General features: G+C 43.1%; 1 protein-coding gene across 1 annotated transcript; it reads left to right on the top strand.

The window, feature by feature from the left end:
* Window positions 1-1,669: 1,669 nt before the first annotated feature.
* On the top strand, window positions 1,670-23,064 carry LOC149279239 (patatin-like phospholipase domain-containing protein 6). Its single transcript, XM_089501441.1, has 28 exons — window positions 1,670-1,757; window positions 5,142-5,242; window positions 5,416-5,489; window positions 7,892-8,051; window positions 9,301-9,381; window positions 10,156-10,284; window positions 10,752-10,879; window positions 10,989-11,076; window positions 11,827-11,919; window positions 12,233-12,310; window positions 12,525-12,727; window positions 13,400-13,531; window positions 14,269-14,392; window positions 15,325-15,438; window positions 15,572-15,644; window positions 15,781-15,891; window positions 15,980-16,043; window positions 16,215-16,383; window positions 16,467-16,649; window positions 16,873-16,991; window positions 18,744-18,835; window positions 19,312-19,428; window positions 20,267-20,415; window positions 20,853-21,005; window positions 21,370-21,486; window positions 21,661-21,754; window positions 22,850-22,911; window positions 23,008-23,064. The coding sequence occupies exons 1-28, from the start codon at window positions 1,670-1,672 to the stop codon at window positions 23,062-23,064; spliced, it is 3,153 nt and encodes a 1,050-aa protein (XP_089357567.1).
* The last annotated feature ends 379 nt before the right edge of the window (window positions 23,065-23,443 follow it).

Here is a 23,443-nt window from a genome sequence, read left to right as displayed (position 1 = left end):
GCACTCACAGGATGAGTTGCCTGTCACAGTATAGAGGATTTAGCATACTGTGTCGTTTGTTGAAGTAACATGGTGTCTCCTTACCTGTGCAGAAGCCGCAACATAACAGAAGCCTGGATGGGGTGGAGATGGTAAGGACTTTACTGCGATGCAGGGGCTCTGCTAGGTCTCTAAGAGATCCGGGCGAGAGCCCACAGATGGGTTAATAGCAGCGGAGTCCGCTTTAGGAATGGACGCTATGCTATCACTGAACATATTTACATATGCAGGAGGTACTCTCTAAGGTCTCCTCTTGATCATCCCCTTTCTCTGTCTTTTCTTACCTCTCCTCTTTCTCACACTTACTTTTTCTCTCTCCCTTTTATCTCTGCCCCTTTTCCCCCTTTCTCATTATCGCTCCTCTTTTTACTTCCATTTCTCTTTATCTCTTATCTGAATTCACCTTTTTTCACTTTTTTCCCCCCTATGTTCTCCACTTTTGATATCCCTCACCTTTCTCCTCATCTCCCCTTTTTCCCAGACTTACACAATCACGCCAACACACACACACACACCCTTACACATACTAATAGTATACTTGTACATTGCTGACAACTCTAGTGCTTGTGTGAAATGCTTTGCATGGTCTCTTATCTCTTCTCTAACATATTCTGAACATCAATTGTCTTATCGACTTTATGACATTTTCCATTTCCAAGCAAAGAATAACAACTGGCGTCAGCTGGCTTGTTGAAGTTATTATAGAACATCAAAGAAACCGTAATATGGGGAGTTCTCTGGAGGTTAATAGAAAGCGCAGACGGACATACTCTCATGGTTGTGCAGCCGGATCTCTCATGGTTGTGCCTCGGTGTCTGGTTGTGCCTCGGTGTCTGGTTGTGCCTCGGTGTCTGGTTGTGCCTCGGTGTCTGGTTGTGCCTCGGTGTCTGGTTGTGCCTCGGTGTCTGGTTGTGCCTCGGTGTCTGGTTGTGCCTCGGTGTCTGGTGATCTCTCATGGTTGTGCCTCGGTGTCTGGTTGTGCCTCGGTGTCTGGTTGTGCCTCGGTGTCTGGTTGTGCCTCGGTGTCTGGTTGTGCCTCGGTGTCTGGTTGTGCCTCGGTGTCTGGTTGTGCCTCGGTGTCTGGTGATCTCTCATGGTTGTGCCTCGGTGTCTGGTGATCTCTCATGGTTGTGCCTCGGTGTCTGGTGATCTCTCAGGGTTCTGCCTCACCGGAGGAAGCCCAAGATTCCCTAGAAAATATAAAGAAACGCCTTGATAGCTGCTACCCCAGCAGGAGACAGAACCTAGGGCTTTAGGTTCTATCAAAGGCTGTGTTCCTCAGCAAAGCGGACCCATCACAGTGATATAGATTGGAGTTTTTATCTCTGGGACTTCACTATTCCCACCACTGCCCCAAACGACAATGAAGAATCTACACTTGGAATAAGGATGGGGAATTTAAACATGCAGGGGGGTAGACACAATGCTATCCTGAATCTAAGACAAGATAAAGGACTGACATCAGGAACAATGGGTGGACAAGATGGGCCGAATGGTTCTTATCTGCTGTCAAAGTCTATATAACAGATAACCCTCTGGGTCTGTCAGCCGAGCTCGTTGGGGTAAATGAGAGGGTTATGCCGTGTGTTCTTCCAAACTTTCCCTTTTCCTTCCGCAGGATGAACCCGCCATGAGTTATATTCTAGGGGCCGGGCTCTTTGTGGCTGGAGTCTGCACCATGTCATTAATCCTGTACATGTTTCAAGGGAGGCAGACAGGTGAGTCCCATTCAGTAGTCCATCTCTCACCTGTGTCCAGGGTTGGCCCTACATATCAGCAGGGCCGGACTGGCCCACCGGGATACCGGGAAATTTCCCGGTGGGCCGGAAGGTCCGTGGGCTGGGCGGCCGGCAGACTAACCATGAAGACAGCCGCTGAGCGGCTGCAAATGGCATTGAACGCCTCCCTCGGTGCCAGGGGCGGGCTGGGCAGGGGGGCAATTGCCCCCCAGGCTGCCCGAAATCTAATCAAAGCGGCCGCTGAGTGCTGACGCGGCCGGCCGGCATCAGCACCCAGCAGCCGTGTGCGATGGCCGTCTAGTGATGGGAGCAGTGTGAGGGGTGAAAGCTCCGCCCCCTCGCACTGACCTTTCACCCCTCACTCTGCTCCCATCACTATGCGGCCATCAGATTGCTGGGAATGTAATCTGAACGGCCGGTGCGTGCTGATGCCGCCGGCCGCCTCTGCTTCAATACTTTTTTTTTTACTTTATATGGCAAGCCGATCCAGTTTACCATATAAATAAAAAAAAGTGTTAAAGTAGCTCCGGCCGGCGGCATCAGCACGCACCGGCCGTTTAGATTACATTCCCAGCAATCTGATGGCTGCATAGTGATGGGAGCAGCGTGAGGTGGAAGCTCCGCCCCCTCGCACTCAGACTGCTGCAGCACCGGATGTCAGGTCAGTGACTTCCTGTCAGCATAGAGGAGAACAGTGTGCAGCTACCAGGAAGTCAAGAGAAGTAGAAGGTGAGTAAAATGATGTATTTTTTGTACTGTATAATGTTTTTTGTATTTGTTAAAAACAAAAAAAATCGGCATGTGTGTGTATGTAAGTGTGTCCACCTATATGCCACTCTGCCTCCAGAAATGCCTTATACCCCCCTATATGCCACTCTGTCCCATGATATGCCTTTTAACCCCCTATATGCCAGAGTGGCATATAGGGGTATAAGGCATTTCTGGATGCAGAGTGGCATAAAGGGGGTTAAAAGGTATATCATGGGGCAGAGGAGCATATAGGAGGGTATAAAGCATATCGGGGAGGCAGAGTGGCATATAGGGGGCATAAGGCTTTTCTGGAGGCAGAGTGCCCCATGATATGCCTTTTAACCCCCTTCATGCCACTCTGCCTCCAGAAATGCCTTATACCCCCTATATGCCACTCTGTCCCATGATATGCCTTTTAACCCCCTATATGGCAGAGTGGCATATAGGGGGTTAGAAGGCATATCATGGGACAGAGTGGCGTATATTATTTTTTATTTAATATGGCAAGCTGGATCGGCTTGCCATATAAAGTAAACAAAAATGTCCCATGATATGCCTTTTAACCTCCTATATGGCAGAGTGGCATATAGGGGGTTAGAAGGCATATCATGGGACAGAGTGGCATATAGGAGGGTTGAGGCATATCAGGGAGGCAGAGTGGCATATAGGGGGGTATAAGGCTTTTCTGGAGGCAGAGTGCCCCATGATATGCCTTTTAACCCCCTTTATTCCACTCTGCCTCCTGAAATGCCTTATACCCCCCTATATGCCACTCTGTCCCATGATATGCCTTTTAACCCCCTATATGGCAGAGTGGCATATAGGGGTATAAGGCATTTCTGGATGCAGAGTGACAAATAATGAGATAAAAAGAATGGCGAATAGTGTGACGCGGGTATGTATAAGTGGTGCGTGTGGGTATAAGAGCTTCACCGTGAGATAAACTATATGGGGCTGGTCTCCAAATTTTTCCAGGGCTGCTTTTCAGTCCCAGTCCGGCCCTGCATATCAGACTCCGCTCGGCAGGTAGAACACAGAGGTCCACCCGATTTCTGTCTCCCAACTGAGAAGAAAGTTCTGTACCAAACCATGACGATTGCACACAATATGCTCCTGGATTTACACTCGCACCATAAGGCACATTACATTGTTATGTAGTTCTTTAGAACCTCGCCCGTCATCAAGACGGGACTAAAATGTTTGATTCAGGAAAACATATGAAATCCATGTAAAAACAGAGAATTAATACGAAACGGTTAGTACTTGCTGCCTCCGGCTTTATAGGGTAAAATAGATCACATTTCCAAAATTCTACAATTTGCATTTCACTGCACTAAATATACCTTATATATACCATATAACTCAAGGGGCCCAGTGTCAGTAACTAAATACATGTAATTATACTTAAAACTGTGTAGGTCCATCCTGTCTTGGTTCTGACTTCCCGAGATAAGGGAGTTCTATTGAGAGCCTGAGAGAGGACTGAATGATCCAAATTAAACCATAAAAAAACTAGAGATGATGACATATTACAAGAAAATGTGTGTTCTAGGTAACACCCCAAAAGATCACTTTTTAAACCACTTATTATACAGTATATATAATTGCTGCCACAGCGTCCCCTTGTGGTCTATTTGGGAATCTTCAATTAGCTGAATTGGCCAATATTGAATCCTTACCTAAAATATGATTTACCTCTCGCCTTTCTGCCCCTATATAAATATAAAGATAAACATTGATAGGTGCCACCCCAGCAGGAGACAGAACCTAGAACTGTAGGTTCTATCAAAGGCTATGTTCCTCTGCAACAATGACCCAAGGAGGTTCTAGATGACCAGGAGGTGGGTACAGGCAGTGTTGCCCCCATCAGGTAGTTTTGGCCCAGGTTGCAGCTTTACCCCCGTGCCTGTGCTTACTACTTGCCCTAAAGGGGCTTCTTTGTTTATCGCTCGCAGAATCCCCATTACCAGAAGAACCCCAGCGCCTTCAAGTTCCGAAGATCTGTGGAAAGGTGACAGTTTGTGTTTCTCATGATATCAATTTATGAAATATTTATAAAATATACACACAGCTTGCATGTGTTGACGCCTGTCTGTGCATTTGCGATGTTCACATAGATTTATTGCCGTTTTACCGGGCATAAAGGTATGCTTCTTTAGTCTGTATGAAATATGAGCATTATAAAAAAAACTACACATGTATTAAAAAATGCCCCCAAAAAACGGACCAGCGCCTACTAATTTGTTGGAGGAGGAAAAAGTTCACCTACCTAAAGGACTTGAAATTCCAGCATCGCCTGATAGATTGTAAGCTCACAAGAGCAGGGCCCTCTTCTTTACCAGTGCGCTAATGTTATTGTCAGGTTTACATATTTCTTACTTAAAATTGAATGCTAATTTTCACTGTAATTTTCCCCTAAAAGCGCTCCAGAATCTATAAATAAAGTGTCAAAACCAATTAAAACCATTGTGTAGAGGATCAGGAGGACAGACTGTAATGATCTCTAATTTATTTTGGAGGTCATCATCGAAGACTTTTTTCCCTTCTGATCAGTGAAATGCGCTGTGCATCGCCTCTTGTAAGCTTGCGCTCGTTTGTTGCGCTCGCTTGCAGCAGTTGCCATGTTTTATGTCTCTGGTAACCGGCTGAAAGGGTCATCGTCTTTCCATTTGTTTCCAGCCAAAGAAGCGGAAGATTTTGTGTATGAAAAAGAGGTGAGCAGAAATATATTTTGGGTAGAAAAAAATAAAATAAATTGAGGCTGGTTAAAAAAGAGCTAATAGAATAAGGTAAAGTGTGTTAATAAACGTGAAACCCGTCTCCCAGGGTTCGGAGGGGACGTTGGGAGTCTCCTCCCTTGCATCCCGTGGATCCTCCACGTGCTCAGCTCCTCAGCCCCCCAAAGGAACCGATCGCATCCACGCTGCCCCCTGAGGTCTTGTACATGTTAAAGAGTATAAGGTGAGCTCGTTCTGCTTCTGCCCTTTTGTTTATGCCAGCGGTTCTCAACCTGTGGGTCGCGACCCTTTCACAGGGGTCGCCTAAGACCATCGGAAAACACATATTTCACAATCTATAATTACATAATTTTTTGGTTGGGGGTCACCACAACATGAGGAACTGTATTAAAGGGTCGCGGCATTAGGAAGGTTGAGAACCACTGGTTTATGCCCTTATCCTTACATCTGTTCGCATTCTACTTGGGAATGAAATCATTGGGAATCTATAGTAAGAGTATACGTTGGGGATCTATGGAAAAATGTAAATTGTTCTATAATGCAAACAGATGAGAATTTACCAACATTTAGTTCTCTACTTCTTGGGCTTGGTTCCAGCGATCATCAGAGATGAAATTCAATGATAACTCTAGAGCCAAGGGTTGGCCATATCTCCTCTACATTTGTTTACTTTGTGCTGCTGGAATAGGTGATGCAACAAAAAATATTTAATAATGGTGTGTTTGAGGTGTATTCGGCTGGGAGCACCAAAAATTGGGCCACTCAAGCAAAATGGAAAAGAACGTTGACTCAAGTGACGCCAAGTCCGGCAGAACCAAGTTCTTGTTGGCTTTAATGGATACTCTGGTTTTGAGATGGCAGGGACCACAAACTCAAAGCCAGTAAGTTCTCTGAGAGGAACCGGTTGCTCTCCATATTCAGCCATGATGAGCTCCTGAAAGTAGGAGAGATGCGCTGTTTGCCAAACCTGATAAATATGAACTTTACATCATTTTTTTTATATATAATACAAGTGTTTTATATAATAGATACTAATGAGATCCACGATAATTATTAATCATGTCTAATGTATTAGGAGGACATTTTTGTAGTGATGCTAAATCTATGTTTGCTTGGGCTCTTCTTACCTTCCTTAATGATGTCATCCTAGGCAGATCCTTATGGTGCCAAGTCACTTACAAACGATTTTAGTTCAGGGTTGATAGGTTATTAAATATACATTTCGGCTTATAGGTGGCACCTCCATACTAACACCCAAATAAATGGAATTTTTGATAAATTGGATTGTGGAGTAGCGAGAGTGGGGCACAATAATGTCATAATGTACATAATGTACACGGTTCATGGTTGGTATTAGGTTTAGTATAGAAGGTTTAGTATTCTAGGTTTTAGTATATTTAATTAGAACCTCTTACATGTCCAAAGCCTTCGGCTAGGTTTCCACTTGGGTTTTTGTCCTGCGTTTTTTTTCTTGATGAAAAACGCCAAGAAAACTGCCACTGCATTTTCCTGCGTTTTGGCGTTTTTTCTGGAGTTTTTTCTGGCGTTTTAGCCTTTCTGTGGAAATTGCTTTTTTTGACCTTAGGCAGTTTTTCCAGCCTTTACAAGTTAGCAGTTTCACCCAGCTAAAAGGGATTCGGATAAATGGCAAGTATCTGCCCCCTGATGTCATTTACTTGGTAGACCCCTTTGTCTCTTTTCTGTGGTTTGTAAGGCGTGCTTTATTCCGAATGTCTGCTCCTCTAGGAAGATTGGCCCCAAATGATGGTGCAAATTGTTTGCTGTTGCTTTTGGCACGCAGGATCCAGTTGATGCGTCGCGTATGTTTGTTTGTAATGGCATGTTTGTTCCAAATGGTGTAAAATTCAATATGAACCAGTCCAGGACTTTTTTTTGTGTGAAACTGTTTGTTTCCAGCCTATTTCTCGTAGGACACACAGATACTGGGTCCATCCTCTGCATTGTAACTGTGGAAAAAACGCCATAAAAAACGCCAAGGCAATAAACCCACATGGCTTTTTCATGGCGTTTTTTCTCTCCCATAGACTTCTATTGGAGAAAAACGCCAAGATTTCCTTGAAAAAACGCCAGAGTGTCAACATGCTGCGATTTTGAAAAGCTGCCACAGAGCCCAAAAAAGCAGAAAAACGCCAGAGGACTGAAAAAACGTCAGACAGAAAAACGCCAAGTGGATATGGCATTGTGCGATTTCCTGTTGAAAAACAGCTAACATCTGGCCGCAGCGTTTTTCCACAAAAAAAACGCCAGGTGGCGCTATTGGCGTTTTTATGGGCGTTTTTAGCATAAAAAAACCAAGTGGAAACCTAGCCTTCCACTAGAATTGAAATGAAATAAAGTAGCAGTTATATCGGTTTTCCTTTAACCCCCCGTATTTTTTCTCTGTTTTGTTCGGTTTATTTCTGCTGCTTTATTCAGCTATTCTATCCTTGCCATACTTTCAGCTGTCGCTCTCCTCCGATACATAACCATTCTCTGTGCTCGACCCAGACAGTCGTTTTCTTTATGGTTTTTGTGCTTGTGTGTCTTATCATGTTATCATCACCACCAAAGCAGCACCATCACACCTCTCTCTGTGTCTCCCCTCTTATTCTCCGTCTTTCTCAGAGTGCTGGGTCATTTTGAGAGACCTATTTTCCTTGCGCTGTGCCAGCACGTGGTGTACGAGCATTACAGCCCGGGATCTCTGGTTTTCTGCCCCGGGCAGCCGGACTCCAGTATTTACATTGTCCTGGAGGGGAGAGTGGAGCTGTCACTGACCGATCCCGTGAGACCTTATCTATTTCTTTTTCTTTATATGTATTCTCTCTTTTTCATGTTTTTGTGTATTCATTTTCTTAATATATTTTTTTCCCTTCATATTTGTTTTTTTGGGGTTTTTTACAAAATAATTAGGTTTTTCCACTTTTTTTCCCCCCTAATATAAAAATGTTTGAAAGGTTACAAAATAGAAGAAAATAAAATAAGGAATAGCATATAAAATCACTGCAGCGAACACAATATCTGCCCTCCGTCCATCTAATTTGACGACTGCAGTTAGCGTCCCGAGTCCAATCTCTTGGGTCAAAACGGGGAAAAACCTGCAGACGTTAGACGAGGACCTTTGGGAAAAGACAGATCCCAAAACGATTTTTAAACCAGGACACTGTTTAATGCTCCTATTTTTGATATAAATGTGGCATGATTTAAAGGGACACTATACCCATTCCTTCAGTTATGGTTGTAAGGAATACATACACGTAATATTCGTTGCAAAAATTCCCATCGATGGTAAGTTTATTATTTATTCGAGTGACTGAACTATCCCTGATAGGGTGACCACATCAGCCATGTTTTCCAGGACACATACTTTTCACATATTGTTGACCAGCCCAGATAAATTGGGGTCCTGCAGTATGGGGGATGTATAGCTAACTAATTGGTTCCACTTCAGGAGTCTATACATCCCACATACTGCAGGGCAGCATTTTATCTGGGCTGGTCAGCAATATGTAAAAATTATATGTGTCCTGGAAATATGCAGTAGGGGAAATTGATTGCTCTTGGCTTGGCACTCTGCGGTAGGGGAGTTGATTGCTCTTGGCTTGGCAATCTACGGTAGGGAAGTTGATTGCTCTTGGCTTGGCACTCTGCGGTAGGGAAGTTGATTGCTTCTGTCTTAGTACCCTTATGTATAGAAAATCTTTATTGTTTTGGCTTTGCCCACTCCTATGTATGGAAGCGATACCTCTATAGTAATATGAATTCGGTACACCCTGGGCCATCTATCTCTCTATGTATCCTTTATATATCCTTGGACTAAGTTCTAAAAGTGGAGCAGTCACTATGGAAACTAGTGAATGATGGTTTTTCCGCATTCACGCTTTGCTCCAGATTTGCACTAAATAAACATGGCCTACTATTAATGACAGTGAGCCTAAATTTGCAGAAAGCACGACTCTTGCAGGCACATGTGCTTCATGATATAATATGGGAATTGGCTGGTATGACATGAAATCTCTCTGTCCTGTTCTTAGGATGGCACCCGGCATTACATGAAATCGGTGGGTCCAGGCGATAACGTGCACAGTCTCCTCAGTATCCTGGACGTGCTGACGGTGAATGGACTTTTCCTTAATTAAGCCGTAGCGTAACGTTAAGGTAGTGGGGACTGCTCTCCAGGGCAGGTCCAATGGTCTCCAGCGCCCTAGTCATGAAACAGCGTTTAACGCCCCCCTCATTCATTTAATTTCTTAGCAGAAAATGTCATGTTGGCGCCCCCTATTGGCACAAAGCCCCAAGCTGCAGCATACAGTGAGGAGCAGAGGATGATGGAAGAAAGATACAAAGTGGCCAGTAAAATAATAACGTGAAGTCAGGTCCATCGGGAAAAGTCAAGAGGTGGCCTGGGAAGGAAAACCAAGGAAAGGCTTTAACGTCATCCATCTTTTCTTGGTGCTATCTGTATTTAGTACAATGCAGTGGAGAGGGAGGGCTTTCATCGTCCTGCTTTTTTAAACTGAGCCAAATCGTCAGTAGTTTTAGACGGGGGTTTGCCTTCATGTCGAACAAAGGAAAATTGTGGATAGGATGATGTAATATAAGATGTGGGAACTTTCTAGATCTACCCCTGTGGCTCTGGGTGTCACAGCCAATTACCAGGCCTCCTGTCATCCCCAGGTGAGGGTCAAGTGACATCTATCTCAACCCAATACCTTACCGATCCAGCCCCCAGGTTCGGCTAATCCTGTCTCTTCTAGGATGGCTTTACCCCCTTCTGACTCCTGTATCGAGATGGAGACCCCTAGGCAGGGATACCAGAGTCTCCATGTTTCCATCACTGATTCTTAGAAAGACAACGCGGTATTCAACCTTTTACTTTCCTCTCTTAGGGTCACCAGCGACCGTACCGTACAGTAACGGCACAGGCTGTAGAGAAGAGTACCTTACTACGTCTTCCCGTTGAGGCATTCTGTTCCATCTTTAAGAGTTACCCCCAGAGCCTGGTACGGACGGTGCAGGTACGTAGGCATAAATGGAATCTGTTTAGCTACGTTTGCTATAGGCTTTCATTCCATACACCATACACCATACTGCACCACATATTGCTTATTCCAATCTATTACGTTCTTGTACCTGCTGCTAAGTATGTTTTGTGGCTTCTTGACATACAAACCACCATGGATTTTTTTTGTATTGCTAACAGTTCTGTTTTAGAGCACTGACATGCAAATATAGATTTTTTCTCATTTTTCTTAGGTACTAGAAATGTACCCACCATAGATGGGTGCAAATGGTCATAGGTAGATCTGACATTGACTTCATTCTAGTATTGTGTTTCGTAGATGTGGATTTAAATTATTAGCAACATTACAGCCCTGGCACTCATAATACATACACCATATCCAGCAAGTTTGGATATGCACTTTAAAATCTACTATTTACACAGAAATAATGGTAATCAACCAAATTCTCTTTTTCTATGCAGATCATAGCAATTCGCCTGCAGAGGGTCACCTTCCTTGCTCTACACCACTATCTGGGTCTCACCATTGAGCTCTTCCAACATGTAAGATCCACTTGTTTCCCTCTTTCTGACACTAAACCCAGGGATTGGTGGGGTTTGGAGACTCAATGAAAGTAACCAAGCTATATATGAAACTTTTAGAAGAATAGATAATATTCTGAATAGGATATTTCACGTTTTCTCTGTTTCTCCTTAAAGGCCCCTCAGGATGAGTCTCATCCATCTCAGTCTAAGTCTGTCTGCCCTCGACGACCACCGCTTTCAAGAAGTAAAACACACGACGAAGGTGAGAACGTACTTACTACAGCTATCTTCATCTGGAAGACTTTCTGTATTTATTAAGAATCATTATTTCTTCTCCAGGAAGCACAGATAATTCTTCTAAGTCCCCACCACAAAAACACAAGAGAGCTCCACCGTTAGGACGCTGTAGATCTGCATCTTTGGCGGTGCCAGGTGAATGCCATTTAAATAATGTGGACATGTTGTGCAAAGATCCAGGTGGCCATATCTGTGACGGGCGCTAGTGAGGGCTGTATATCCACCATTCTTTATGGTAAAAATTCATTTTTTCTTCCATTCAGTAAAATGAACTAGAAATATTTGCCTGTTCTGTTCTAATATGGAGGTCTCTCCTCCTACATGTTTTCTATATTTCACCTTTCTTTGGCTTAGAAGAAGCTAGCGTTGTAATGTTACATCCTCTGTAAAGGGTCAGTGATTTTCTTTTTTCTATCATTTTATAGGAACTATGTCATCTTCTGGGTTCTGGCGCTCTCTGGATTGTGAGTTAAAGCAGACTCATGGTCCTTTCTCTAGTAAAGAAAAAGAGACTCTCACACATTGTTCACTTATGGTAAGAGGCGTATACTGGTATAGGCCTAGGGTGACAGGTCCAAGGGGCGATCAGGACCCCAACTGTGCCGCTGCTCAGTGGGCTCAATGGGCTGTACCCAGCGTTGGCGCTCAGCAGTGAGGACGGTGGCTGCAGATGGTTAGCCCATTGGTTCCAAGTCATTTTCTGGATTTTTTACAGCTTGATTCTCTGGATCCAGAAGACACCCAGGAGAGGATAAGTAAATTAATAGAAACCGGAAAGAAAGAGATGGCCGGTCTGATGGACCTTGAGGTCAGAAATGCGGGGATTGGTTGTTATTTCTTTGTTGAAACGAGCCAGTTGGCCAACGTGGTCTGTCCTTTTTATTTATTCATTCTTGACAATGGCTGCATGCACATGCCAAACTTTCTTGAATTCCTTTATCCACCATTGATGTGTAAGCGATATACCTGCTGGTAATTTATATGGCATTTTTAAGAATTTTAAGAAACCCACTTCATTAGCAAAGTTAATTATTAACTAGGTCACTAATTACAAAGAGTTTATACCATATCCATGTTCTCTCTCTTTATTGTGTGTTCCATGCTCTCCGTGTCTCTCGTAGGATGTATCCCTGCTCGATCACAAGGTGTCTCTCCATCATGTGAAGGCTGATACTGTCATTGCCAGGCAAGGTGAACAGGTGATGAAGCGTAAAGGATGTGTCTATTGTGTGTAATCATTTAAAGCTTTTGGACTTCTTACTCCCCGTCCTTCCTCTTCGGTTTTAGCTATTCTTATCTTCGTACCGTTATCCAGCCACTGTCTCCCTCCCCTTTCTATCCTTGGTTCATTGTGTAGTCACGCTCCCTTTCCATTTCTTCTCAACACTCCGTTTCGCTCTCTCGTGTCCTCAGGGAGTAGGTCTGCACCTCTTGCTGTCTGGCTGTGTCCATGTTTATCAGGGCGTCAGTGGCCGCCAGGACTTCTGTATCTTTGAAACTTGTCCCGGCGAGATGATCGGGCAGCTTACGGTTCTAACTGGAGAACCTTTGATCTTCACCATGAAAGCTGTGAGAGACAGCTCGTTTCTGTGTCTGAGTCGTACTCATTTCTACCAGTGAGTGCCGGTCCAATGTACACTCTCCTTAGCTTTCTTTGTCCTGTGTTGTTTCTTTTTGTCTGATTCTTGCTTTTTTGTGAATTAAATCTGGGATTCCCAATATACAAATAATGGTAGATGATAGCAGTTGGTGGAGTATAGGCGGCACTGCAGTAGAAGTAGATTTAGCAGTAGATTAAGGTGCCTTTTGACCTACGACAGGGGCGTCCAACCTGCGGCCCTCCAGCTGCTGCAGGACTACATCTCCCATAATGCTTTTTCAGCTGAGGGGCTGGGTGAGGAGGATGGGAGATGTAGTCCTGCAGCAGCTGGTGGGCCGCAGGTTGGACGCACCTGACTTATGAGATCATTATCCGACGACTGAGAGAAGAGAACCGCACGAATCACACAGATTTATGCCAATCTATCATTGTGATGTATCGTTTTAAAAACAAACATATTTTGAGCTCCTTAGTTTGAATATAATTGTTTCTTGTGAGATCTATCCACTTATTGAATTCCTTTAGTAATTAAAACTACCCAGAGTTCCTGGTAAACAAAGTGAATCTCTTGGATTCCATGTTCCTTGAACACAAAGCCGGCGGGGGGAAATGTAATTTATTGTAGTACGCAGTAAAATGTTAGTCTCGTTTTCTTCCTTTCTTATTTTTCTGTTGTCGTTTATCTCAGGATCCTGCGCTCGCATCCTCATGTCCTGCTTTCGGTGGCTCATTCTGTGGCCCGGCGCGTTTCTCCCTTTGTGCGTCAGGTGGATTTCTCAATAGACTGGATTGGCGTGGAGGCCGGGAAAGAACTCTATAGGTGAGAATTAATGGCGTGAACGGGGAGACCTGCGGCCAAAGTCATACACTATGCCAGGGGCGTCCAACCTGCGGCTCTCAGGCTGCTGCAGGACTACATCTCCCATAATGCTTTTTAAGCATGAGGAGGATGGGAGATGTAGTCCTGCAGCAGCTGGAGGGCCGCAGGTTGGACGCCCCTGCACTATGCTTATAGATGGGGCTACCATTGAAGTCAGATAAAAAGCTGCTCTCGCCCTTCACTCATTATGATTCTTTTATTCACACTCTTCAGTGGGGTATTCTTTGGGTGCTGCCCCCACCGTCCTCCGTCTTCACTGCTGAGCGCCAGAATATCCTGCCAATTATTATTTTGATTTTTTTTTAGGAAATCTTAAGTAAAGTGAGATGCCAACTATACAGCGTGCAAAATGTCACTTCTAATACATGAAATATTTTAGTTATTATCCTCATCAGATATTTAAAGCGTAGAGATAAATGTGACCCGGTATGGCTGCTGGCAGGGCTGCGCGTTCTCACAATTCTGGTTTTTAAGTGATGTCACCAGCACAATCCGATACTTGTCATCATAGTTTGTGGCTGCCAAGTTCTCTTTACATCACTATAATGTATACATAAGGTGTAAATCCCAAACACTTGTGAGCACTGTGTCGGAAGGTCATTAAGTCATTTAATCCGCCTCTACGGAATCGTTTTCTCCCCTCGTTTCTTTTCATGGTATTTGTTTCTCTTTCGCAGGATGGGAGACCCTTCTGACTGCACCTACATCACTCTAAACGGGCGCCTCCGTTCCGTCATCGAGCACCCGGATGGGAAGAAGTCTGTGGTGGGGGAGTATGGCCGCGGACAGCTCATCGGAATGGTGAGATCTTTTTTTTTTTTTTTTGTAAGCACTAACTTCTCAGCATGGGGTCCAAAAACCTCATTCTCACCACCCGTCGAGGTGCTGTTCCACTAGGACAGAACCTTTATGGGACTCTCTGGTAATGTTAAGCAAATAAACCGTAGCAGATCTGACATTTTATTCTTTCATTTGAAGGTCATATAAAGACAACACATAAAAACTTTAAAGAAGCTTTCTTAGTTCCTATGGCTACATAGAATTCCATGGCGGATTCAGCCCATCTAGTCTGCCCGTTTTTCCTGATGTAGAGACTCAGACCGTAAGCAGTCCTTGCCCATGCCATGCATATTTAACCCCTTAATGACAAAGCCTGTACATGTACGGGCTCAAAATGCATTGTTTTCAATGGGTTTAGGGACCGCCCATTGTCCTTAAGGGGTAAAAAAAAACCCACTCAGTATTAGCCTCTGCTGCATCTGCTGGGAGGCGGCTCCAGTTATCTGCCACCCTCTCAGTAAAGTAAAACTTCCTTACATTACATTTAAACCTCTGACCCTCTAGTTTGAAATTACAGGAAAAAAACACATTCAATGTGGAGCCCAAACACGCAATCCTGGCATTACAAGTCCCGTGTTCTACCAACGGAGTTAGCTGGGCCACTTCTTAATGCTTTGAACATAACAAATACAGGTTCCCAGAACAAAAATATGAATACGGCAAAAATTCAACTAGATGGGAAGGTTTTAGGCATTTAACAATGGTGTTTCTAATGCTTCATTTAATGAAAGTGTTAAAATTCAGAATACGTTCCCTTTGTAGTTTCCTTTATCGTTCTCTTTTCTCACCTATCCACTCTTCTACTCCACAGTTTCCAGTGGCCATGGCTTCTTCTCGCGTACTTTGAGTGGTCTTTATCCCCAGACCCTTAACGTTTCTTGTTTGTCCTAAAGGTGGAAGCTTTAACCCACAGACCGAGAGCCAAGTCTGTCTATGCGGTGCGAGACTCTGAATTGGCGAAAGTACCGGATGGGGCCTTGTCTTACATCAAGAGGAGATACCCACAGGTAGCATCTTTTCTAGCTTTAGTTTGGATGATAAGAATACTCGTTTCCTTGCATTTTAAAAGCATATATGCAATAAGTGAAGGTTCTCTTATAATTGCTTGTATCCCAACGACACGCTCTCTCTCTCTTCTAGGTGGTAACAAGACTGATTCATATTTTAAGCCAGAAGATCCTCGGAAACCTTCAGCAATCGGAAGACAATGCAGGTAAACGTTTCTCTAAATGGGACGAGGGTCCTCAGGCATTGAGGATCCCAAATGGGTTTGGGATTTTTAGTTTATTTAATCCTAATACATGGTGTTTAATCGCTGACATGCATATTGCTTATGTTTTCTCTTTTAGATCCTGGTAATCTTACTAGTAATCTTTGCACGGTCTGTGTCTTACCCTGCAGTAGTAAAGTACCCCTCACTGCTTTCACCCTGGAGCTCAAACATGCTCTAGATGCCCTCGGTATGTTGCCCGGTTGGCTGGTGACTAAAGAATTGAATGACTCTTTAAAGGCTAATGGGGAGAAGTATTAACCATCTGCATCTCACAGGTCCAACATTAGTTCTTACAAGTGACATCATTAGGACACGGCTTGGATCATATGCCTTGGAAAGGTGTGTATCGTGGTCGGTCACTCATTTAATACCTTTGCTTCTCAGCAATTATGAGTTATTGGGTATATACAAAGGGGACATTCTTATTATACAGCCATAGCAGATTATATATCCTTTAACAAAACAGAACAAAAAATATCCATCCTCACGTTCACCGTTCCTGTTCTGTAGCACACATGAATGTCAGCTGTCCAGTTGGCTGGCCCAACAAGAAGACCTCCATCGTATGGTTCTATACCAGACTGACTCCAGTCTAACACCGTGGACCGTCCGCTGCATCCGGCAGGCAGATTGCATTCTGGTTGTTGGTTTGGGGGAAGAGGAGCCACTTCTGGGTGAGGTAAATGAATCCTATTGAACACCTGAAAGAAATGTTTCCATGCCTTGTCTCCAAGACCTCCGTTGTTTTCTCCTCATTTGCAGCTGGAAAAGTTCCTGGAAACGTCCCCAATTCGAGCGCTAAAACAGTTAGTTCTCCTACACCGAATGGACGGTCCTCCACCGCGTGGCACCGTGCACTGGCTTACTGCGAGGACATGGCTTTCGGGACACTTTCATATCCGAGGGCCAAAGCGGGTGTTTATCCCGAGACCTCCTCACAAAATGGTAATTATGTTGGTTTTTGGGGGGGTAGAGATAGCAAAAAATATATAAAGTTTCATTCTTACAGTTTTCTTTAGATATACTTTCTTGATACTCTTAAGATAAATCTCTTGACTTGGGTGTTGAGAAATGACCTCATGTGCACAATTCCGAGAATATTTTGAAGTTTTGTCTATTAACCTGTTCCACACCTGCTTCATTGTCTTTTCCTACACCCCTGTATTAGCACGAGCTGTACACCAAGGTCCTGCAGAAGGCTGCTGACCGTCACAGCGATTTCTCGCGGCTCGCGCGCGCTCTGACCGGAAATACAATCGCTTTGGTTCTAGGAGGAGGTGGTGCCAGGTGACGTTCTTGTGCAATCGAGGGCTAATATTTGGAGTGGCTCTGTCACTATGTCCAACGTTTTACGGTTCTCTAAATAAACCAATGTAATGGTGTTTACAGACTAAACTAAACAATACATGTGTAGTAACATTGTATACCTTGTATAAAAAGAGTTCTACACAAGCCCTTATAAAAATATATTATTTTATTGTACAAAGGAATATAAAACATGAAAACATATATAGTATTTCATAATGAAGACAACAGAGGTTTCTAGGAAACTAATCAGAGCATATGGAGGCACTATGGTTGTATATATACATAAAGTGTCTCAGATGCATGTAAACAGTAATGGAATCATAAAGTGCCGAGTCATTTAAATATTATGGCCTATTGCTCACTATGGAGCGCACCCATTGACTCTGTAAACATGTAAAGGACTAGTAATTTCCAATAAATATATAAATAGTCCAAATAATCAAAAAGACATCCTAAAAAGTGCTGTAGTGCTTACCCATATTAACCTCCACTTCCCCTACGCCGTTTCGGTTCTCCTTTTTCAAGGGGTCGCTATTACTGCCTTGTCATGTAAGGGTATTTATACCCCTCCCTTCGGAAGTTGCGTGCCGAAACCCAAATTGGTGCCGATGCTGCGTCTCCGCCCCGTAATTCACTGCTTCGTATCCGATGCCCTCCCCCATAGCACGCAGGTCCGAGAGACTATCTCTCGAGCATGCGCACCACGGACGAGGCACCGGAGCAAAGCAGGACCTCAGGACGGCCATCGCCGCACCGGCGCACTAGGTCTCGGCTCGGAACTTGTATTGCCTTTTAAAGCGATCGTATTATGCCAGAATTACACTTAACTGTGTAAATAGAAGAAATCCTAATAAATAAATAAAATATAAAGGATATACATAAATATATACATATAAAGTGCATATGGTAAATAAATATTGTAAATAAATGAAGTGTTGAGTGCATACATTTATATATTTCCTCATGCATATAATGCATATTCATAAATATATATATATTTAGTTTTGGGGACAGTATTTATTTATGAATATGCATTATACCCTTAAATGACAAGGCAGTAATAGCGACCCCTTGAAAAAGGAGAACCGAAACGGCGTAGGGGAAGTGGAGGTTAATATGGGTAAGCACTACAGCACTTTTTAGGATGTCTTTTTGATTATTTGGACTATTTATATATTTATTGGAAATTACTAGTCCTTTACATGTTTACAGAGTCAATGGGTGCGCTCCATAGTGAGCAATAGGCCATAATATTTAAATGACTCGGCACTTTATGATTCCATTACTGTTTACATGCATCTGAGACACTTTATGTATATATATAACCATAGTGCCTCCATATGCTCTGATTAGTTTCCTAGAAACCTCTGTTGTCTTCATTATGAAATACTATATATGTTTTCATGTTTTATATTCTTTTGTACAATAAAATAATATATTTTTATAAGGGCTTGTGTAGAACCCTTTTTTATACAAGGTATACAAGTTTATACGAGTTTCCCTGGTTTGTAGGATGAGATCCTTATATACGCCACAATATTTGTAACATTACGTTATTTGTGGAGAGTGTGGTAGGATTCTTATGTGTTATATATGTAGTAACATACATAGTTAGTGCCGGCAGAAAGTTCCCAGTTTTCTTGAATTCCCGCCTTTATGTAGTTGCCATGGGAGCCTCCATCTTTATTCCTGTTATTCCTCCCTGTTAAGTGATCTCTCCCCTATTGTTAGGTTGCTGATTTTTCTTTGCCAGGATTTATGGTTGCCGTATTTCAGCATCACAACAGACATCACGTCTTCCACCATGCGGATCCATAGGGATGGTAGGAGACCCGGGAACATGTATTATACCAAAAGAACCCTTCGGCCAATCCAGTTAATTTTCCTTATATTTGTGTGCAGTTTAGTATACAGTTAATGCACGGTATCATGTACTGTATGTTTGAAGTTTCTTTTTGGTGTACTCTGTTAGTCCACTAGAATGTTATACATAATATTATTTACGCTGTGGGCCAGAACTGTTTCTCTCCCGTAATGAAAAGGGGGCACTAATTTAACCCCTTAGGGCAGTGGGTTGTCCTTAAACCCATTAAAAACCATGCATTGTGAGGCCGTACATGTGCGGGCTTTGTCACAAAGGGATTCATAATCATGCACGATGGCGGCTGTCATGGTATACACATTTGATTCTTATACATTGCAGCTGTTTGTTTAGTGTACTGGACAGGAAAATGTAATATATTGGGAAAGTGACAGATCTGCTTAATGCGTGTACGCGGTGTTGTCCTTCTGTCTACAGGCTGCCTGTGGCGTTACGTCAGAGCCAGTGCCTCCTATACCCCTTATTTGCCACCTCTCTGTGACCCTCAGGACTCTCACCTCTTATTGGACGGCTGTTACGTGAATAACCTGCCAGGTCAGATGGTTTGGATGAACATTTTCCCTAAAGTTCTCCGTTTACCACCGCTGTTAGAGATTGAATGCATTACCATGTCTCTGTTGTCTCTTTTGCCACCTTCCCTGGCATGCTCTCTGCCCTGTCTATGCCTTTTCATCCTCTTTTCAATTTTCCCTTAGACACTGCCGAGTATTTTTGTTCTGTCCTCTCTCTCTTATATAAATATATGAAAATGTCCCAGGAGTGGCGCACTCTAATCCATGAATTTACTCGCCCCGGCGCTGATCCTCGACCACAATTAGACATCTTTGAAGAAAATGGGAGCGCTCGCAGGACTTCATATTAAAGTACAAAAATGTTCTTTAGTTTAGGTCAGGCATGTCCAAACTTTTTTCGAAGAGCGCCAGATTTGATGAAGTGAACATGTGCGAGGGCCGACCATTTTGCCTGACATTCTTTGAACCATTAAAATTAAATGCAAATTAACTATTTTATGCAAAGCTTATTGAAAACGGCATACTTTTCACAAATCTAAACGGGTGTTAAATCACTGCCTTTAATATCAAAAAAACAGATCTATATTTGGGCAACTTATCTGAGGGGCCTTATCAGTCCGGAACGTGGGCCGCAATTGGCCCTCGGGACGGACTTTGGACATGCCTGGTTTAGGTCATATAGACTCTTCGGTCTTCAACATGGAGACAGAGTTCTTCAGGACATACCATATACCATACCATGTATTTGTATGCACACCCCAATATGTAATATTTCCACTTTGGCCTCCCATATACACTATGACCATCTGTGTTCATCTTCTGCTCCTTTTCTCACTCCTATTTTTCCCCACCACCCTCAGCCGACGTGGCTCATTCCCTCGGAGCCCGCACTGTGTTAACAATAGACGTTGGGCAGCATGAAGAATGGGAGACTTGGAACTATGGGGACAGTCTGTCTGGTTGGTGGCTGCTTTTCAAACGATTTAACCCATGGGGCGAAAAGGTCAAGGTATGAGGTTTTTGACGAGCAAGAATGAATCCAGGTTTTTCATAATTTCTTGAATCTTGTTGGATCTATGAAACGCTGGCAGGGGTCTTGTGGCCAGAAATTCGGAAGGAGATTTTTTAATTACGTTTATGACTTCTGTAATAAGTTGAATCTTGAATAGGTTGTGTTCTTCTTCACATATGCATGTCTACCCAACAGAAAAAGGAGCTTCTAGAAAAGTAGGACATCCACTACTTCCAAGTAGGACGTTCTCCACTTAAAGGAGGACCTTTCTTAGTGATCCTAGTGTTCTACATACCTTTTGTGATATGGTTACTATCTCATCAATATCCATTGTTGGTAGAATTTCATTAAACAATATTTAAAATAAAATGTGTTTTTTTTTGTTTTTTTTTTAATTAAACTAAATAGCAATTTTCATCCTACGCGGCCTTTAGGTTCCGGACATGGCTGAGCTGCAGTCCCGCTTGTCCTATGTATCGTGTGTCCGCCAACTGGAACAGGTGAAGCTCAGTGGATACTGTGAGTATCTGAGTCCTCCTGTCCAACGATTCAACACTACTGATTTCCACCGCTTCCAGGAGATTCACGTGAGTTTGAATACTTTTCTGTTGTGTGGGTTTGTTGCTTAATCCCTGGAGAGCTGGATGGATGATCTTAACTTCATCTCATGTGTCAAAATAACCACCTAGTTATATGCTCTTCTTCATTGGCATTCCGTTATAATGTCCAAGTCAAGTAGTCCTTTATAGCTTTAAAAGTATATCTTATGTTTTTTTCCACCATTTTTCTTTAATGTGTATCGGTTTTGAATTATATTAAGGCTTATTTTAGATTATTCCATCATTTTATACTTGAGTCTTGATTTACTGCTTTTTAACCATCATTCACACCCAAGAAGTTTTACACATACTTGTGACATCATCAGCCAACATTTTACTACCTCTCATTCAGGATGTGGGCTATGAGTACGGAAAACTTATTTTTACTGAATGGCATCGCGGTGATGTCATAGAAAAAATGCTGCAGGACAGGACTGCCACTGAATTTTACCAGTGTCAAGAGAGAGATGTGAGTCTGACGTCATTGGATTACGTAATTTCTAGATATCATTGATTCATTCTGTGACATCACATGGCATTATCAATCATGTGGGCCGATGGGTCTTGTATAATTGTGACATCCTTGGTATTGCATGACATCATGGCTGGGCACTGTGACATTGTCTGTTGTTTTTGTTTGTAGACCGGAATGGTGCCAGGTTTTACAGACCTGGCTGAAATGATCTCTCGCATTGAACCTGCTGCCAGTCGCAAACTGTTTCCAGGGGAGAAAGAAGGTGAGCAACCAACGATAGCTGGGTTACGCTACTATAAGATCAAAGAAGTAATTCAAAACGTTACTTTTACCATTGTTGTTTGTCTTGAAGTTGCCATTAAGAAGGTGCCGTTGGATTTCACAGAACAGTAAATCATCTTCAGGTTCCTCATGTTTTAGGTTGCACGTTTTTGGCACAGCACTCGCTATGCATCTTTTTTGGTGGAATGGTACTAGAGGCAAGAGGGGATTGAAAAAAAGCCCCCATTCCTATGAGACCTCTGCCCTATCAGTAATATCCCCTCCCCAATCCTGCCCATAACCCACACGTACTTCTTCAGATTGCTATTGTTATTATCATTATTAATAATTGCTCCTGGAGTATGTGTATCCTAAAGTAAATCTAGTCTTGATTGGGTGACCACGCTAGCCACCACGCTAGCTACATTTTAATCTTCCCTTAGTTTTACGTGCACTATGTCTTCCATACATTGATAAACTGGTTTAGTGATGATTTTTGATAAATATGTTTTGAAGACATGAACCGAGGTAAAGACTGGGAGAAGAGAGCATAGAAAGTATTCTTGGAAGCCCCTAAGAATTACAATATAAATTCTGGAAAAAAATCTTGCAGCTCGCTGGCAAAGTTTGAGATATAAAGCAGAATAGTTTTGGTTTTTTTTTCTCATATCTGCTACATTTCCCTCTTTGGAACCCAAATCCCCCTGCCCAGCTTTGCTCCCCTGATGTCCCTCTTTTGTAGGAGTACCTCTTTGACAATTTGAAAAGTTGAAAGGTATGAAAAAAAAAAAAAAGAAAAGATTTTCCGCCAGTTCTATTGTTTTTATAAAATGTAACTGCTAAGCCCCTCTCCTTTCCTGAAGCTGACCGGCCACCCTGGTTCCAAGTGCTTGAGTAGAGCCCTACTGGGGTAATTGTTAGACCCTGAAGCAGATATAGGGAAGCATTGGGGTGTGCGAATTTATACTTTCCCAACCTCCATGCTCCTGAGCCAAGCTGTCTTCAAGCTGCCGCTAGATGAGAAAGACCACGACGGTGAAATAAATATAGTTTGACCGCCTCTTTAAAGGTTCCTGCGTTCCTGTCTTTTTTTCAGGTGAATTCATGCGCAGTGGAGACAAAGATACACCAGATGAAGGAAGGAGAGTGTGTGAAACGGTGAGCAGGGCCCACTCTGTCTCTTTCTCTTTGAGATTTGGCAGTCATGTCACTTGGGGTCACTTATGGTCTCATTTTCTCCTGTGCACCAATCAGGATGAAGAGAAGACATTAAGAATGCAAAGGGAGCAGGGCCTGGGAGGTGAACGGTGACATCCTAAACGTTCTTACCCTGCGGAAGACGCTCTCTCTTAACCCTCACACACCAAAGGGCATTGCTTATTTATTTCGTGAGGCCGGCTCTTGTAGAAAATAATTTACCAAACAATACATACGCTTAGGCTCTATATATGTAGGTTTGTTGTGTGTTTGGCCAGAACACCAACTCTCCTACCTAGAGACCAGAAAATGGATTTTACTAAACTTTTTTTTTTTTAAAGGAAATAGTCCAACATGCTTTGTTATACCTTGAAGTAGGTCAACGTTCATAAAGTAGCATGTAAAGTCACACAAGCTTTCAAGAAGTTCCTTGATGTCTGAATGTTGGCCCGTTAAAGGTATCGCAAACTTCTTTGGACTACTTATTTACTGA

This window comes from Sceloporus occidentalis, unplaced genomic scaffold (assembly GCF_023333645.1).
Source record: "Sceloporus occidentalis isolate IW3139 unplaced genomic scaffold, rSceOcc1.0.p SCAF_174, whole genome shotgun sequence".
NCBI classification, from domain to species: Eukaryota; Metazoa; Chordata; class Lepidosauria; order Squamata; family Phrynosomatidae; genus Sceloporus; species Sceloporus occidentalis.
This window is presented reverse-complemented; position numbering and strand designations above follow the sequence as displayed.

Excerpts from the sequence above, each read along its gene's own strand:
- LOC149279239 (XM_089501441.1), top strand. The coding sequence starts at position 1,670 with ATGAGTTATATTCTAGGGGCCGGGCTCTTTGTGGCTGGAGTCTGCACC. Across the intron at positions 1,758-5,141 it reads GTTTCAAGGGAGGCAGACAG|CAGTTGCCATGTTTTATGTC; the intron begins GTGAGTCCCATT and ends GCTCGCTTGCAG. Across the intron at positions 11,077-11,826 it reads AAGTAAAACACACGACGAAG|CTTGATTCTCTGGATCCAGA; the intron begins GTGAGAACGTAC and ends GATTTTTTACAG.